This window comes from Agelaius tricolor, unplaced genomic scaffold (assembly GCF_023055355.1).
Source record: "Agelaius tricolor isolate 1412-34295 unplaced genomic scaffold, bAgeTri1.0.p SCAF_8, whole genome shotgun sequence".
Classification (NCBI taxonomy): Eukaryota; Metazoa; Chordata; class Aves; order Passeriformes; family Icteridae; genus Agelaius; species Agelaius tricolor.
In genome coordinates this window covers 18290001-18308037 of record NW_027269268.1, presented here as the reverse complement: position 1 = coordinate 18308037, position 18037 = coordinate 18290001, and the positions used below count along the sequence as shown (strand labels likewise).

Sequence of the window (18037 nt, the reverse complement as noted above, 5' to 3'; positions counted from 1 at the left end):
CTGAAGCATACTGACAAAGTGAAGGGTAACAGGAGAGTGGAAAAGGACAAGAGCAGAGAAGTGGGCAGCAGAAATCTGGTACTGATCTGCTAAGTTTTGTCTTGTGAGTTTAAACTAGTTAGTGATGAGCAACCCGAAATTTGAAGGTTAGAGGCACTTAATGTGGCATGGAAAAAACATGTTTCCTTTTGAGAGAAGCAAGGTTATGTAGGAACTTTACTAAATTTACAGCTCAAATCCTAGACAGGACTCTTGCCTTTTACAATATAGAGGTGATTTTTGGAGGTGCACAATAATTCTTTGTAACAGAAATATGGAAATGAAGGAGGGTATTTCTTATATCCAGATGCTTTTGGAAGCAGTGGGCAGTGCAAAGATAATGTATGTGGCAGGAAAATAGAGATTATCCTTTTTAATCCCTAAATTAGAGCGAGTTTTAAAAATTCAGAAAATCTCCAGCCATCTTCTAAGGGAATAGTTCAGTTATCAGGTAATAAATGCCCAAAGATTGAGGTGCCAAAAGCCACATGATGGATGTGGAGCCGCCATTATTTTTTCCCATGATTAATGTTCCTTTCAGCATCCCTCTGACATAATCTCAAAGAACTTGGGTTTCAGTTCAGAAAAAAATTATTTACTAGCATTATTAAACCTGCTGACAGTGCAGAGAGAGATGGTGTCAGTTATAAAGTCAAGGATGCCTAGTTTAGGATAGTGTGTATAATCTCATTGCAACTCAGTGAATTTCTTCTTAATCTCTTAAACCATGGAGATTTAAATCACAGGGTTTGTCAATACTGTAGAAGCTCCAGAGTTTTATTAATTGTGTTGCAGAAGGGCACAGGAGTCCAAGATAAGGCTAAAAATATTGCTACTCTTAGTAACTTGAGAGTCTATACAATTGGTCTAGGCTGGTTGGTGCCTCAAATAATCCTAGTTATAAATAACTTCTACTATGCAGCTAGCTGTATGTGTTTTTATATTTCATATTAATAAATTCTTACAGGTTATTGGCTAGCAGCCAAAGTTGCCATGTGTTAGCCAGACGTTGTCTGTGTCACCCACTCCAGTTCCCATTTTAAATTAATTTCTCTTATCTTTCATTTTAGTGATATCTAAAAAGACATCCAGAAGTCTGGCATTTCCAAAACTTTTTTGATGAGAACATTATGCTGTAATTCATTTGTTTATAGTTGCAAGGAATAAGGTTATGCTAGCTGTAATTTCTATTATGGTACATTTTGAGACTCTGTCAAGACACAAGGAGAATTGGAAAGTAGAACTGTATAAATTTGCAAATACAGCTTTGGAAATTTAATAGAAATGGAACAGGTAGATGTTCTAGTAAACAAGTTAACTGTTTATGCACACTTTGGGAAGTTTATCATCCTTACTTTAGAAATGCTTTTTTTAAATTTCAGACAACAGGGAGTATGACAATTTAATCATTGTGTCAGGGGGAAACAATGTAATCATAACAGCCTCTAGTTTATCTTTTTGGATCACACTGTAAGAAGCCAAGGATTGGAGCCAGTCCAGATGTTCAGGTCAAGTGACAAGACTTACCTTGGCTCTGGTCTGCTCCAAAGAGCTGGGAACTTGCTGTTGCAAAGAGCCAAGTTCTGTCAGGTGCCTGAGGACTGGTGAGGAGTTGTGTGCTAACATGGGTCTTCTCCCTCTCCTCTAAATCCCTCTTTTTCTCCCCAACCTGCCTGTCACTCCTGCTTCTCTCCAACAGTGGCCACATTGTCCGTGGCACCCCTTCTCCTCCATTCTTCAGTGGTCATATCTGGGTTTAACATTTTCACCTCCTTTGCACTACAGGAGTAGCCACATTTGAACTGAACTGACTGGGTGTAACATGTTTCAGGCCTGAATGTGTTATGACATGTTTTTATTTTGCTTTCATATTTTTTAGAAAGCTGTGAGCTGGAAACCTTCATTCTTTGTGCTGTACTAGGGAACAAATATTCTTGCATCAAGATATTATGAATATATTTAAATTAATAATATTTGTGTATCAAGCGATGATAATGTTTTATTTTATAATATATGGGAAAATTTTTTGCGGTCAGGTGTCTGTTTATGAATTGGGTGGAGTGCACTGGGGGAATTACTTCTTGATTTAATATGAAGGTTTTTTGTGGAGTAAAGGCTTGGATGTTTATGGCCCTCTAAAAAAAGCTGGAGTAAGTATCCTTACTTCAGAATATTGAAAGAACCTGAAGTATCCTTAGGTGAAGTTGCTCTCTCCACTTATTATAAGAACCAAATCTTTAAAATCATAATTTTATATCAGGTAAGAATAAAAAAATTATTTTTTTGATGCAAGACACATGTCCTTGTTTCAGTACTATAGCTCTGGAAGCTTTGCTTGGGTGAGCACTTTGTGTTGTTGCCCATTTCTATTTTCTCCCCATGACATTGTGGGAGACTTGGGAAGGTTGTGTGATTCTAAGATGGCTCTGATTTACTCTGCCCTATACTGAGCATTGCAGCTGTCCCACAAAGCACAGCTGTCGTCAGAGCAGTAATTCCACTGCCACACCTGCAAGGCTCTTGCTCTCTCCATCTGGCTCACCTGCCTTCCTTGCCTTGCCTGGTCTTTGAGGTGCCATTGTGCTGGCATTGAAGGCAAGTGAGGATGGGGCTCTGCTGCTGCCCTCTCCCCTGCACCATCCCCCTGGCTGAGTGGGCAGGGAGAAATTCTTCTGTAGAAGTGTCTGCAGAAAATTTTAATGGAACAGGGGTAGTTTGAAAGTAAATTGTGCTCCTTTTGTTGGAGACTTTCCTATTCGCAGCCAGATATTTTTTGCCTTCAGGATCTGATTGGATTTGGTGGGGCAGAGGAAATTTGACCCATCAGCTTATCCTGGGATTCAAAATCACTGTTTGGAAGAAATGTTCAAATCAACTGTTAAAGAATTTTGTCTCAGCTACTTATTGATGCAGGGAGGCTGCCCTATTATGACTGTGCTAAATGATGGCTGTGTTGCTCATCAGTTATTGAAGGCAAAATTAGTCTGCAGGATGTCTTTGAAGGATGCTGTCTTGTATACATTGCATCCCATTCAGCTGCTGCAAAGAATTAGGAAGTTTAGCAAGAAATAAATACTCATGAGGAGAAATGAGGCGGTGATTACAAACACTTGACCTACACAAGTATTTGCAGTATAAAAATTGGGATTTCCACACAGGTGAATTTTTTTAGAAATACTGTCTTCAAAATGTGGTATCATTTCTGATACTTTAAAGCATTTAGTCAGATTTTTCTTGATGATTTTTTTTGTCTTTTTTGTAGGAGCACATGATCCTTTGCAGATTTGCAGATCAGACAGCTGTTCAGCTTCCACCTGAACGCAGGCAGATTGGTATGAATTTCTGAAGCTGTTGTGTAAACCATCCCAGTAATGGTTTTACCTTGATACATAAAGGAAGAAGTAGAACATTTATGAATGGGACATTAAGTAGATGTCTTCAGATAACAGTTGAAAAATTTAAGTTTCGTCACTTGCTGTTACACATCTTGCTGTTCTCTTCTTGCTATAGAAATGTCTTTCTTCATCCAAAATCATCAATATTAAAGTGACAGTTTTGTATTTTTGTTTTGATAAAAGCTGTAAACTAGCTTTCAGGTCAGAAAAGACAGAAGGGGCTAGGAACTCTAAGTCTGCTTAGAGATAAGTATGCTTTTTTGGCTTAGAAGAAACATTTACAAAGTATATGAAAGCAGTACTAGCTAATAAGCATAATGTTTTTAAGAAGCTTAATTTGAACAATTGAAAGTATTTCTTATACTCGCTGCACAAAAAGAAAATAATAGACATCCTGTATAAAAGCTGACAGTAAATTTGTCAGTTTCTTTTGTCATCATCACAATATTTGAAAAACAAATTTCAAAAAGGTCAGTATTCATTTACTAGTGTTGGACCCCACACTGTGGACTGAAAATTGAAATAGGATCAAAAAAATTTTTTGAAGGATTGTAACTCTTATCTGTTCTCAATGTCTGAAACTGCAGGGTTTTTTTCCACAAATGTAACTTTTAAGTGTTTTGCCCTGATAGTGAGTACTATTGTAATAATAATATTGGAGTCACTGGCCATTTTGTTAAACCAACCACAGAAGGTGGTTTTCTATGAAACCACAGATGTGGGAGGATAGGACTACAAAAGGTGATTTACAGAGTTCTGTCTGGTTGGTTATATAAACTAGTGATTTCTCCCTGCAACATACACATCCATACAGGACTGAGTTGGAAAGATCTTTTTCAGGCTCTCCCTTATCATTGTATCTTTAAATTGTCTCCAACCCAATTAGTACTCCTCTCAGATATCAAGCTACCCAGAGAACTGAGGCCAAATGTCATAACAGTGAATTCAAAGCAGTGAAATTCTTTTGTAACTAAGGAATCCAGCTGAGAAGGAGAAGATAGTCCTCGTTGGAGGCTCACTGTGGATGGACAGAGTAGGTTGGACTGAGCCCTGTATTCAGCTGTGATGTGCACCAACTGCTCTGAAATACAAGGATACTGCAGGGTGTGTTGGTGCCACCTGCCCAAAACTTCTAAAGGCACCTGACCAGGGTGCCTAACAGGGCTGGTAATGATACAGGCACAAAATCTGGTTATATATTCAGGAAAGAGAGGTAAGCTGTTCCAGAGGGTGGTTTGGAATGCCAGACTCCTATTCCAAAGGCAAACAGGATGTGCTCCTGTCTCTTCATCTCAGACCCCAAATACATTTAACTGTATAGTTCTGTCAGGAACAAGGGAAGAGGCAGGATCATTGTGTTTGAGACTGAAGCAGGATTGTGCCCTGTTGACTTGAGACTGTAACTACTAGTGATAAAACATTTCAAAGTAGCATTAAATTTTCCTTTCAGTAGAGTTTCAAGCTGCTGAAAATACAATCTGACAAGTCAATTCTGTTTTTCAGAACATAATAATCAATTATAATGAGTGAATAAGTAAAGACAAATGGTCCTATCATACAGCCCTTGTCATGGCTGTATCATAACAAAAAAATTTCTAAGCAGAAAAAAGCCCTCTATCCTTCCTGGGTTTTTTTTCTGCAGGTAAATCTGAAATAAGCTTATTTTGCATTACCAGTTTAGTATGTTTATTTATAAGTAGTTACAGTAATATGTCTCAAATCAATTACACTTTTTGGTATTTTAGTCTGTTGTTCAATAACCAGAGATTTTCAGATTTTCGGTGAAAGTACAGGAAGGAAACAGCTATGGTTATAAAGGGACTAGAAGTCTGGCAATTCAGAGGGCTAAGGGGTAAACTAGGCATTTTTCTTCTTCCCATTTACATTAAAGCATGTTTTTTTTCTGTAAGTTTTGAGAATACTTTTAAATAGTTGTGCCTTTCTTCATATTAAAGAGTTAATAATCTCTTCAAGGTCTTTGCTAAATGAGGGTTACAAGTTACAGATGTGATTTGGAACGTAAACCAGATTAAGATGTTTTTTAAGTAGATTTGGAACTTATTATCTAGATGGCTTACTGATGTGTTTTCCTAACATTACGTGCACATTTTTGATAATATTTCTACATGTTGAGTTTGTGTTCTCCCTTGCTGTCATTTTAGGAAAGCAGTGTATGGGACTTGTGGATCTGGATCGGGCCTGGGCTGCAGAAGAACATAACTACTCTGTCCAAGTTATATCTATGGAGCCAGAGAGTTGCTCTCCAAAGAACAATATGCTTGTGGGCATCCCTACTTAGAGTGTGAAACTTGCATTTGATTTGAAGCTGAGCATAAATCTTCAGTGCATAATGACATGCAGCAGATAGAGGCAGTGCTGGGAAGCAGACATCCTGCATCTTGAACGCATTGCCTTCGGAAAGGGAAGCAGCCCCCAAAGTCCTAAAAAGCAAACTGCATGCAGAGCATCACAAATCAACTTGTAATGTGTCATTAAGCAACTTTTGGTTCTCATACTGAGAAGTTTCTGGATCTAATGACTGTGCATGGAATTATATCCATCTGTAAAAGTTTATGAAAAACTGGCTTTGTTGAAGGAAAGGTGATTTCCTTTTCAATAAAGCTGTGTCTTGGCTGCTTGGAAATTGCGTTCATGGTCAAAACAGCATTTGTGTTCATAAGCAAAGCAGTTATCAGCCAGCAGTGCTGATCACCAGAGGGACAGAGAAGATCAAGTTTATTGTGTTACTGAATATGGCTGTGCAACAGGTGGTGGCCTGACTTTGCTAAAGAATTCCATACTACTGTAGGAGATTATTTTTAATAAAAGTTCATCAGAATACTTTGGGCCTCAATCTGCTTATTAAAAATGTATTCTACCTTGCTAATAACTTTTTAAAAAGACTTCTGAATTACCTTTAAATATTATGCAAGGACTCTCTAACCAGGCAGTTGACACTTGGTTTAAAGAAACCAAACTCCTCATTATCCATTGACCAGAAAGTGGGAGCTAGACATAATGTTAGTGAATGGATCCTTCACTGTTGCATTGGTATCAGAAGTGTGTTGATTCCTATTCATAAGAAACTTGCCGTCCAGAAGAAATATTTATGAACAGTTCATGTGTCTACATGTACCATCTTCATTGATTTTATATTCAGTTTAAAATTTGACAAAAGTTGCAGTGTGGAACCATTTGAAAAGGTAATCGCGGTTATGCTGCTCTAAAATAAAAATAAGTATTCGCCTGTGCTCCATTTTCCCCCTAATTTTAAATCACCTGTTGACACAAACATAATGGAAGGTAGCTCCTAATGAGATTTTTACTGCATGTTTAGGGATTTTACTCATCTGTGACTTCTGCCATGTTTCAGTTTAAATTATCTGAAGTTTGAAAACTATGAACATAGCTTCCAGACATGGCTAACTGAATTACAAACAATAGGTATTGGAGCAAAAAAAGAATCCAAAAGTATTTTGTTATTCATCAAATGTAGATATCTAAAAGATCGAAATATCTGGGGTTTTTTTAATGTGAACACATGGAACGCTACCCACTTATTTAAAAAGCACAAAAATGAGCAAGTAGGAGTGAAATCCTACCTTTAGCATGAGTTCTTCCGTAGATAATGATTAAATACTTTTTCTGCAACTGTTTGTGGTTACAGGAGGAACTTGAGTTTTGAGGAATGTATGGCAAATACAAAATACATGGCGATACCAGTTGTCTCCAGAGTTTTCTGCAATACTTGCCCAATGGGAATTCAGTTTCTAAATTAGTGGTATGTCAATCTGAACATTAGTCATGTTAAATTGCTTTTCTGGAGTGAGCAAATGTCTCTTTATGACCTTCTTGTGCGAAGGAAGAACTCGTCAAGGTGAGGCAGTTGGAAACTGATGCTGTTTACAGTAAGAGTTTTCACACTTCTCTGCTCCAGGCAGTGGGTAGCAATATCAATGCTTTAATTATGGTGGTGTTGAACATTTGGCATGGTTTGATACTATGCAATAAAACAGAGCTTTCAGTAGAGCAGAATTCTCTGCTCTTACATGCTTCACATCTTTTGCAATATCTGTGTCAATTGTCTGTAATAGTTTTTGGATCTACCTGAAAAGAAGGAATACATTTGGGGTCTACAACAGAGAACACGTGTGCTACTGGATAAAAGATAAAAATGGTTTTTTTAACAGGCAAAACCAGGATTTCTTAAAAAGAGAGGTGGAAAAGGAACCTTATTTGGACAAATGACCAAGTGTTTATTAGGTGCTTCAGATGGTCTAGAAAAACAGGTAAAGTCAAACAAGAATCCAAATACCAATCTCTGTTTCCCATTTTATTAAAGTACCTGTTTTCATGTTAATGACAGCTTCCCACAGGTGTTGCTTTACTTGTGACTTAAGTAAATTATTTTGTATCTGCTACCCCACAAAGAAACAGGCTTCACAGGAAGAAAAGATTTATAGAAGTAAGGGAGAAAACCTGCAGAAGTAGTGCTGTGTTTATATGCATGATGACATCCCATTTTTTCTTGGATGAGCCAAACTATACAAAGTGAGTTTATGACAAATTTTTTTCCTTCCCAAAATTGGGAATATTTTAATGGCATCTCACAATATCCATCATCTTGATGTCTTACAGGATTAGTGAGGCTGCATTCCATTTGTGATACTGGTGTGAGCTTGTTGCTGTTGGCATCAATGGGCTCTGGTTTCTTCTCAGGAGAACAGAATCAATCTCATGTCCAAGGATGGAGTTATGTTACTATACTTCAGATGAACTGATGCTTATTGAAAACTGAAGACAAGCAGATGAAAAAAAGCATAAAAATCAAGATTTGCAGCAAGAGATAATACCTAATTCACCACAGATTAAATTGCTAAACTGTGGCATGTACTTTCTGAAAGATGAACTCAATTATATTAATTTTTGGGTATGTTACTTTCCCCTATGTTTCTGCTGTATAACTAAATGGTATGGAATTAATAGAGCCTAAAATAGCCTAAACAAGGTGAGTAGACAGTGTGGTCCTATGAGTTGAACAACTGTTGTTCTAGCAGCTAGTTATGCAAGGAGCTTGATGTCCAAAGTGCATCTTCAAATACTATTTGTGTTTTTCATTTGTCTAGCCCATTGGGACCAGCTATAGGGTGAAAAAATTGCTGTCCTAGCATAGTCATGATTTTCCATTATCTTGACAGTTTTCTTTTATGTTTCCCCTGTAGCCTGTAATGCTGGTAAAAGTAACCTTATAACAGGAAACAGATGACCAAGCCATGTTAAAAGTTAGTCATCTCTGTGGACATGTATCCTTATTTTTGGTTTTTCATTTTATTCTTTATTCTGTTATTTTTCTGCTTCTTCAGCCATATTTCAAGAGATCTTATTATTGCTGTATTTAGGCAGGGGTAGTAATAAACAAAGGACATTCCTAGTAGGTTCATTGTGCTGCCTAATTTTTATGTCGCTTGACCTAAACAAAAAAAGGTAAAATGTTACTATTATTTTGATAAAGCCATTTTTTGATTTTTGCTGTTAATGGAACCTACTCTAGTGGTCAAAATTACTCAAAGATAATCCTTGGACAAATACACATAAAATTATTTACTTATAAAGTGGCCATAAGTTTTAGGCCAATGTTTTCTGCTCATCTTTTGTAGACTTTTAGCTACTTGGTGGATGTAACGGCACTAAGCAGAAATGTCTTTCCAAAAGCTGTATTCCTAGGTGATGTGCATTGCCAGGTGTTCTCATTGAAAAGAGCATTTAAAGAAACCATTTATGGTCAAGTAAGTTTTAAGTAACCTGCAATGAAATGACACTGAGCTGATTTTACAATAGGTTTAAACAGATGTTAGTATAGCTCCAACACCATAAGCTGAGGTGATTTGCATTTAAAATTTTGGTATAGGGTTAGTAATTAACCCTTTAAATGTGTATGTGTGTGTATAATTTTTAGAAAGTATTGGCCTAGGAAAGCACTGATTAGCAAAAAGTAACTGAAGAGGTGAAGCATTGGTCTTGGTGCATAGTTGTCAGCTGAAGGAAAAGCACATTTTCCTTTAAGCATAATCAAGTACTACTTTCAGTGCTCTTGCCTTGGACCATTTGCTTGTCATAACAAACTCCTCATGTACAGTCTCAGTCTAAGTTCCTGGGGTTTTATTACCATTTTTTAAACAAAATTGAAACCTAGGTATCATGCATTTACCTGTCGATATGTCTAGTGTTACTCACGTGCCCCACATAAAAAAGAAGAAAACCTCTGAACTTTCCATGCTCAGACCTGCACTTAAACTACGTGGCTACCAAGGTTTCAGTTCAGTAGTTTGTGCTGAGCAAGTTTCAGCTTACTACAACTATCATTAAAAGAAATTCAATTTTCTAAGTGAATAATATATTAAGATTCTATACAAAGACTGAAAAACTGAAAGCAGCCTAATTTTCTTTGGTTGTAGCTTTTATTTAATTAGAAATTACATGAGTAAAGAAGTCTCTGCAGTCTTCTCATAGTGAATTTAAGAAAATACTTGAATTTTCAAAATAGAGGAGGGTGCTGAGGATAGTTTTATAATAAATCACTTAGGTCAATTTAAACAATAAAACGAGAGGAGTTAACATTATCCCAGTATTAGCCTCTAAAAAGGTGATCAGCTGTTACAATTTCCCCCGTTTTCTGCCTCACCTGCAGGACTTCAGGCCTGAAATGTGTTTTCCTGGGCATGAAACCTGCAGAGCAAAGCAGGAGTGAGCCTTGGATGGCTGCTGTCCCTGTCCCCACCACAGGCATGTGCCATGCCTTGGCAAGGTGAAGCTCTTTCACTCTTGTTTTTCCCCCGTGGTAACGTGGGAATAATGTCTCTTGTTTTCTCTTACAAAACACAGACTTCAAGTATTCATGTACTCTGTTGGAAAGAGACCTGTGAAAGCTGTGAGATTATTTGATCCATAGTAATAAAATGTTAAGGGTTCTTCCCAACCTTAAATACCTGAAATTCTTCCTGTAGTAATTTTAGCCCTTACCTTTTCCTTATTTTGCTTTTCCAGGTATGCTGCTTCTGACACACAGGGGCAAGATAACTAATTTTTTATGTGAGACACAGCTATGGGAAATAGAAATATGTGCTTAATGACTGAAGCTCAACTAAGGTTAGTGCATTGTCTTTGCACTGCAGCTCAATCCTAATGACAGTGTCCAGAATTGGCACAGTAAAGCAGTGTGTTACATGTCCTCATTTAATAGATGGGGAAAGAGTCTGGAATATTTTTAATCAAACATTTCTGGATCTAGATGTCACCTTATTTCTGCAATCCACAGCAAGGCTTGGAAAACTGCAGTTTTTCAGACAAGTTTGTTTCCAAGTGCAAAACAAAGATCTTTCTCTGCTCTTCTGACCCACACCTATGTCAGCTGCAATATTATCAGATCACCTGGTGCAATTCAGGAAAATAGAGGGTGACATGTTTTAATTTTATTCTCCTAGATGAAGCATGAGTACATAAATTCACACCTGCTTGCCCCAGGGATGCAGGTACCCCACTGGCATTTTCAGTGTCAGGATTCCTCCTTCATATACTTTGGACTCAATTTAAGACCTGTGTGGAGGTAGAAAGCTGAATGTGTACACAAAGCATCACCACATCTGACCCAGCCCTGCTGTGTTAACAGGGCAGTTTTTAACAAAGCCACGTGGAGAAATCAGGGATGTGTTTTCATACTACAGATGGCACAGCAATGACTCCTGTGCAAATTCTTCCAAGGAGTATATGGTGCACACCCCACAAAGGGGGTTTGGGGGAATCCCCAAACAGATCATTTCGTCATTGATCTGTAGGCATAGGAGAAGTGGGGTTTTTGAGCTTTGAAAAGCCAGACCAGAAAGAAAGCATATTTACATGGTTCATTTCTCATAATCAGTGCTTTGGGAGTCATACAAGGTGCTTAATTATTCATATATTAAATGTACATTTGGAATTGCTTTAGCATCTTAGCATTTTTATCTAAAGTGTTAAATCTCCTTTGGGATTTTTCAAAAAATGGAAAAGGCATCCCTCCCATTCTTCAACACTTACCATGCTGTCAATTACCCAAAAGGATGGATTGTAATAACAGAGAAACTTTTGTAAGAAATGAGCCTCCTGACGTAGAGCATGAGCGGAACAAATCCTTGTGCTCTCCACAGCACTGGGTCAATTCCCACCATTCTCCCCACAGCACAGAGCACCCAGCAGGACCAGGGCCTGAGGAGCAGCCCTGCACCTGGCAGGGCTGAGATGGGTTCCCTGCTGCTCTCAGGAGCCCCAGCCCACCCTTCTGAATGCAGGTGCCGTGGCAGAGTGGCTGGAAGGAAAACTGAGCAGTAATTCTGCTTCTTCTGCTGTGTCACCTTCCATAGCAGAGCAGGGCCTCAGGAGGAAGGTGCTGTCCCCGGGAGCAGAGCAAAACTCCTCAGCCCTGTTGGGAAATTCTGATAGAGGAGTAGTTGAAGACCTGAAAATGTCAAGACTTCAGAGACTTGAAATAAGGATCAGACTGCTTAGATCTTTTCATCAGTTTGGAAAAAACCCAACAAACTTGGATTTTGTTTTAATTGCTATTTACTAGGGTTAAAGTTAAAACACTCTGGTAGGAGTTAAAACAGCAACAGACTAATAAACCTGGAGGAGGAGGGTTAAGGAAGGGTTTAACTTTCCTTCTGATTGGGGGAGGTGTGGTTTAGTGGGGTTTCTTTAGCCACAGAAGACTCCAGTGATGCTCGGGTTGCTCAGGCTGAGGGTGGCAGGAGGTGCAGCTCTGTCCCTGCTCTACCCCTGAGGCCTCATGTGTGGAGCTGTGCCCGGCCATGCCCAGCAGTGCCCAGCAGGATGTGCCTGTGGAGCTGTGCCCAGCAGTACCCAGCAGGATGTGCCTGTGGAGCTGTGCCCAGCAGTACCCAGCAGGATGTGCCTGTGGAGCTGTGCCCAGCAGTGCCCAGCAGGATGTGCCTGTGGAGCTGTGCCCAGCAGCAGCAGCAGCAGGATGGGCCTGTGGAGCTGGGCCCAGCAGTGCCCAGCAGGATGGGCCTGTGGAGCAGGGCCGGAGGAGGCCGTGGGGATGTGTGCAGACCTGGAGCAGCTGTGCTCTGCAGCCAGGCTGGGAGAGCTGGGGCTGTCCAGCCTGGGGAGGAGCAGGGGCCAGGGAGGCTTCACTGTGGTCTTGCAGTGCCCAAAGGGGGAGAGAACAATGGGGAAAGGAAGGGTTTCAGATCAGAAGGGGAGACTGGGATCAGATGTTCAGAGGAGCTGTGAGGGCAATGAGACATTGTACCAGGCTGCCCAGAGAAGCTGTGGATGCCCTGGAATGTTCCAGGCCAGGCTGGGCAGGGCCCTGAGCACCCTGATCTGGTGGGTGGCAGCAGCAGCCGGGGATGGTTGAGGTGCCTCCATAGCCCTCTGGAACTCCATGGGTGGGCAGAGCAGACACCCGTTACCTGGGCATGGAATGTTGCCCCTGGTTGCCAGGGGCACTCCTGCTCCCAAGGTTCTGTTGGCATGGACTCTGTTGACGGGTTGAACCCGAGCCAGTTGACGGGTTCTCTGCTGCACAGCAGACGTGGAGCATCCGTCTTCTCCATCCCGGCTGGGAATAGAGAGCGATTTGCTGACATTTGCAAGCCAAACTCTGCACTGACTGTACAGGTGAGGGCAGACGATTCTTGGAAAGGCTTCTGATGCTCAGGGGCTGGGCTGGGCTGCAGGATGGGTGGATGGGCTGCAGGTGGGCTCAAGTACCAGAGTCATGGATTCCCCTCTGGCTTTGGACAGGAACTGTAGACTCCGGAATGGGAGTCTTGGGGCATGGGGGTGTTCAAGGAAACTGGCATTCCAAATAGATAATCTCCCCTCTACTTTTCTGATAGGTTTGGAAGAGTAGTTTTCTGTCACACCGAAAAATCTGCAGTGGGCTGCCTGAAGGAACCAAAGGGATTGATCATATCCCTGACGTTCCTTTTTTGGTGTTTGCCCCACTTATTTTGCTGGTGGTTTTTGATCAGAAACCACCATGAGCTCAGTAAGTACTTTGCTACTCAATGGAAACCTGATTCTTAAAACATTTTCCGGGGTACTTCTAGAAAGCATTTCAAGAGTTTGTAGCAAATGCAGAGGAACCTTTGAAAACTTCATGTAACTTGACATTCTGGAATAGTGAAGGTTTTGAATCTCTGTGGGTGTTAGCAGTAGTGCAGAAATGCTTACGGTGGGGGCGGGAAGGTGCTGGAATTGGGAACTGGTCTTTTCATTCCCAAGCCATTGGGACAGGCTCGCTCTTGGGGAGGTGGCTTGTGGGAGATCAGGGGTGATGTCTTTTCCCTGATGTGATGTGCTCAGTTGGGAATGGCCCATAGCACCATTTGGTGTGTATTCCAGCCTTTTCAGGAGAGTTTTCTGTATCCTTGTGTGCTGTCATTGGTGTTGCAAAAACCGAGGTCTGTGTTGAGATTCGTGCCACAGAAAATGCTCAGGCTTTGTTCCCTGTCAGCGTCAGCGAAAGCGCCCTGGAGGAGCAGTTGGTTCCCTACCACCTCGGAAACGGATCAGGCTGCTGCCCTCCAGCGCAGGTGGAACTTGGCAGACAGAGCCAAGAGACCTTGAGGAAAGTGGTGCACCTGCCTTTGAGCCTGGTGAGTACAGAAACTGCTTCTGGAGGGTTGAAGACCATCTGGCCATGTGCTTTTGCCAGGTTCTAGGCCCTTTACTGGGGAGGAAGGGAACCTTGGGATTGAGGAAGCACCTGGAATGGCATCCCTAAACAGCAAGCCTTCTGACAACTGTCTTGGTGCTACTGAGCTCGATACACTGGCTGCTAGTGGGAGAGGAGGTGTGTAGCAAAAGTCCTCAAGTGCTGCTCAAAGCCCTGACTGTGTGTTCTGATGAGCTGGAATTCACTGCAGCTGCCACAGTGGAGGGTGGCAAGCTGAGTTTGGGATCTCCCAAGCTGGAAGAAGATGAGGAAAGCCTTTCAAAATACTGTGCCCCATCCTTCAAGGAACCAATCTACAGCATGGTACCATGAAATTGGTGTCCCCTCTAGTGTTGGTTGGGGTATGTTTTTGCCCGGTGTGCTAAACATTCCCCTATATGAACTGAATAATCTGTTGATGTGAACATCCTGTAAGCTGTTGTCATCCAACAGAAGTTGTGTGGAGCTCAGCTGCTCTTCCTGTTGTTTTGTCCCTTCAGAGGGACAGGGCTGGCAATGCACCCTGTGGACTGTTGAGGGCAAAGCTTGAGTGAAATGTGGTACACATTCCTGAAAAAAAGAGACCGAGGGCACAATGAATCCAACCACAGCCTGTTCTACAGTGGCAGCCCACCTAATTCCTTAGTAATCTCTGCCTTTGGCTCTTTCTCTTTTTCAACTGGTGAAGACCTCATAGATCTCACAGGTGATGACATCATAGATCTCACAGGTGATGACATCATCGATCTCACTGGTGAAGAAGTCATCGATCTCACAGGTGATGACATCATAGATCTCACAGGTGAAGAAGTCATCGATCTCACAGGTGACGACATCATAGATCTCACAGGTGAAGAAGTCATCGATCTCACAGGTGAAGAAGTAATCGATCTCACAGGTGATGACATCATAGATCTCACTGGTGAAGAAGTAATCGATCTCACAGGTGATGACATCATTGATCTCACTGGTGAAGAAGTCATTGATCTCACACGTGACGAAGTCATCGATCTCACAGGTGATGAAGTCATCGATCTCACTGGTGAAGACATCATCGATCTCACAGGTGAAGACATCATCGATCTCACAGGTGAAGAAGTCATCGATCTCACACGTGAAGAAGTCATGGATCTCACAGGTGACGACATCATCGATCTCACAGGTGAACACATCATTGATCTCACTGGTGAAGAAGTCATCAATTTCACACATGAAGAAGTAATCGATCTCACAGGTGACGACATCATCGATCTCACTGGTGAAGACATCATCGATCTCACAGGTGATGACATCAAAGATCTCACAGGTGAAGAAGTCATCGATCTCACAGGTGATGACATCATTGATCTCACTGGTGAAGAAGTCATCGATCTCACACGTGAAGAAGTCATGGATCTCACAGGTGACAACATCATTGATCTCACAGGTGAAGACATCATTGATCTCACAGGTGATGACATCATTGATCTCACTGGTGAAGAAGTCATTGATCTCACAGGTGAAGAAGTCATAGATGTCACAGGTGATGACATCATAGATCTCACAGGTGAAGAAGTCATCGATCTCACACGTGAAGAAGTCATGGATCTCACAGGTGACGACATCATTGATCTCACAGGTGACGACGTCATTGATCTCACTGGTGAAGAAGTCATTGATCTCACAGGTGAAGAAGTAATCGATCTCACAGGTGATGACATCATAGATCTCACAGGTGAAGAATTCATCGATCTCACACGTGAAGAAGTCATTGATCTCACTGGTGAATCTTCAGAGCCTGAAGTCATCACTGTCAGTGACGATGAGTCTCCTGTGGTAAGTACTGAAGGGCACACTCCTCTTCATCTTGCATTCAAATTAGTTTTCTTGCCTGTCTTACTTACTTACTTACTGAGTACTCTGGCCTGAAGGGTTGAAAGAAGGCTCTGATTTATCACTTTAGACACAGTTCCCAGTCAGCCCCAAACACACTCATGAACACATCAGCATGCCTGAGAGGTGCTTGCAGAGAGTGGGTGAACAACCTAAAAGAGGTGGTTGCTTCCCTGATTTAAAGGAGAGCACAGGAAGTCTTTGACTTCCCAAGTAAGAAGTTTTTAGTTGCAACATCAGTTTAAGGAATGTCTGTCATTGAGCTGTAAAATGCAACTTCAGCTGACTGGGGTATGCACTAATTCTGTTTCTTAATCCAAGAAGTCTTTAAAATGGTCACATCTGGAATTTTTTCATTTTTCCCCTACTATCTTAAAAGAATATGCTTGGATCCAGCCCACAGTGCAGTGTATCTGCTCAAATTTGGGATGTCACTGCTGCTGTGCAAAACAGAAACGTGCAGCAAACAGCACGGGAGTTTTATCCTGACAGGGCTGTTCCTGAACCTTTGCAAAGAAAAGGCCTCAAATTTTACAACACGATTTTCATGACCCAGCTCCACGTGCACCAAACACAAGAGCAGGTTTGGGTATGGGGTTTTTTCTCCTCACTAGTTGTTCACGTGCTAAGTAGTGTTCAGGCTGTCACAGGTGAAATTGCCAGTTTGGGGGAGAAAGAGAGGAAGAAATGGCTCCAGCCCAAATCCAATTACGGAACTGAAAAAGGGAAGCAGGGAGTAGAGTTTTCAGGTGGTTCCTAAGTGCCCCCATTTCTACCCCATTTCAGGATAGGGAGCAGAGCCAGCAGCAGCCTCATCTTTCCAGAGCATCAGAGAATTCTGTTGAGGCACGGGCAAGGAATGATGAAGAGGAACCAATAGAAGATGATGGGTATGTGAGAGAGAAAGTGTCTATCAAAAGAGTAATTTCAGATAAGTGGTTGAAAGAGGTTTTTGCCAAGCTTTTGGGTTCTGCCTAGCTCTGTGCAAGTACTTCAGACCTGGAATATAGTGGCCTGCCTGGAAGAGAATTAAACTAAGCCCAGCAAAATCCAGCAGAAGCCTTTCTTCTCTGTTTGTGAAGCCTTAACTTCTTAGAAGCTGTCCATCTAACATTGAATGTAAGAGAATGGCTGGCCACACTGAAATGCTTGCCGTCCATAAAAATTCTTGGAATGATTGTGTTTCTGAGCTGGGATGTTGCTGAATCAGAATAGGGGATGTTTTAAGTGCCAATGTTTTCTTTGTTGGTAATCTTTGGTGCCCAGTGCAATAAATGGCTACATGTTCTCCTGGTTCTGCTCTCTCTAGTGATTGGCTGCAATTTAATTCTGAACATCCAATTTGGTCACATGAGGACTCAGAGGTGAGGATCCACATTTTCTTGTCCTTTCTGGTCTGTGGGAGGGGAAGGGACAAAAGGGGAGCTGCACAACTCAGATGTTTGAGGTGGGTGCCACGGGCAGCCGGCTGGAAGCACAGCCCTTGCTGAGAAGCTCCCACTTGAACATCCCTCCAAGTGCCTCCTTGGTGGTGTCCATAGAGAGAGAAGCCCTTTCCAGGATGGCACTGGCAGATCTGTGTGTCCTTTGTATGTCTAGCATTGAGTAGCAGATTGCACATACTCCAAATCCAGTTTGTCTGGTGCCAATAGCGAATTCCAGCAAACTGGAATTCTTTACTCCCAGTGTCTGTTATGGTTTCTATTCTCAGCAGCCATTCATCCAACATGAAGTCTTTAGGGCTTTTACTGCAGAAATTTCCCTTCGTGGGGGTAACAAGGGAAAGAAAAGCTTCTAGCCCAAATCCAACCAGGGAACTGACACAGGGAAGGAGGATAGAGTTGCTTTGAGCGGTTCCTACTCTTGCTTCATTTTTATCCCGCTGCAGGTCAGGGAGCAGAACCAGCAGCACTCACATCTTTCCAGATCAGCAGAGAATTCAGCTGGTCCAGTGGCAACTTGTGACGAAGAGGAACCAAGAGATAATGATGGGTATGTGAGAGTAAAATGTCTC

At 41.6% G+C, this 18037-nt stretch overlaps 2 protein-coding genes across 6 annotated transcripts in view; both read left to right on the top strand.

Annotated features, from left to right (window-relative positions):
- The window catches only part of GSTCD (glutathione S-transferase C-terminal domain containing), a 45124-nt gene extending 38849 nt beyond the window's left edge, over positions 1-6275 (top strand). For 4 of the 5 annotated variants that reach the window (XM_071431800.1, XM_071431803.1, XM_071431802.1 and 1 more), the window contains 2 exons: positions 3302-3371; positions 5597-6275. In XM_071431800.1, coding sequence (XP_071287901.1) covers positions 3302-3371; positions 5597-5733 — 207 coding nt within the window. In that variant the 3' untranslated portion in view covers positions 5734-6275. The remainder of the gene's footprint in view (positions 1-3301; positions 3372-5596) is intronic. The other variant, XR_011679946.1, reaches the window with a different exon arrangement.
- Positions 6276-12962: 6687 nt separating this feature from the next.
- The window catches only part of LOC139592571 (S-layer protein-like), a 9737-nt gene continuing 4662 nt past the window's right edge, over positions 12963-18037 (top strand). Inside the window, exons 1-5 of the mRNA XM_071432672.1 lie at positions 12963-13109; positions 13951-14092; positions 14840-15966; positions 16810-16913; positions 17333-17387. Of these exons, the coding sequence (XP_071288773.1) occupies positions 12963-13109; positions 13951-14092; positions 14840-15966; positions 16810-16913; positions 17333-17387 (1575 nt within the window). The remainder of the gene's footprint in view (positions 13110-13950; positions 14093-14839; positions 15967-16809; positions 16914-17332; positions 17388-18037) is intronic.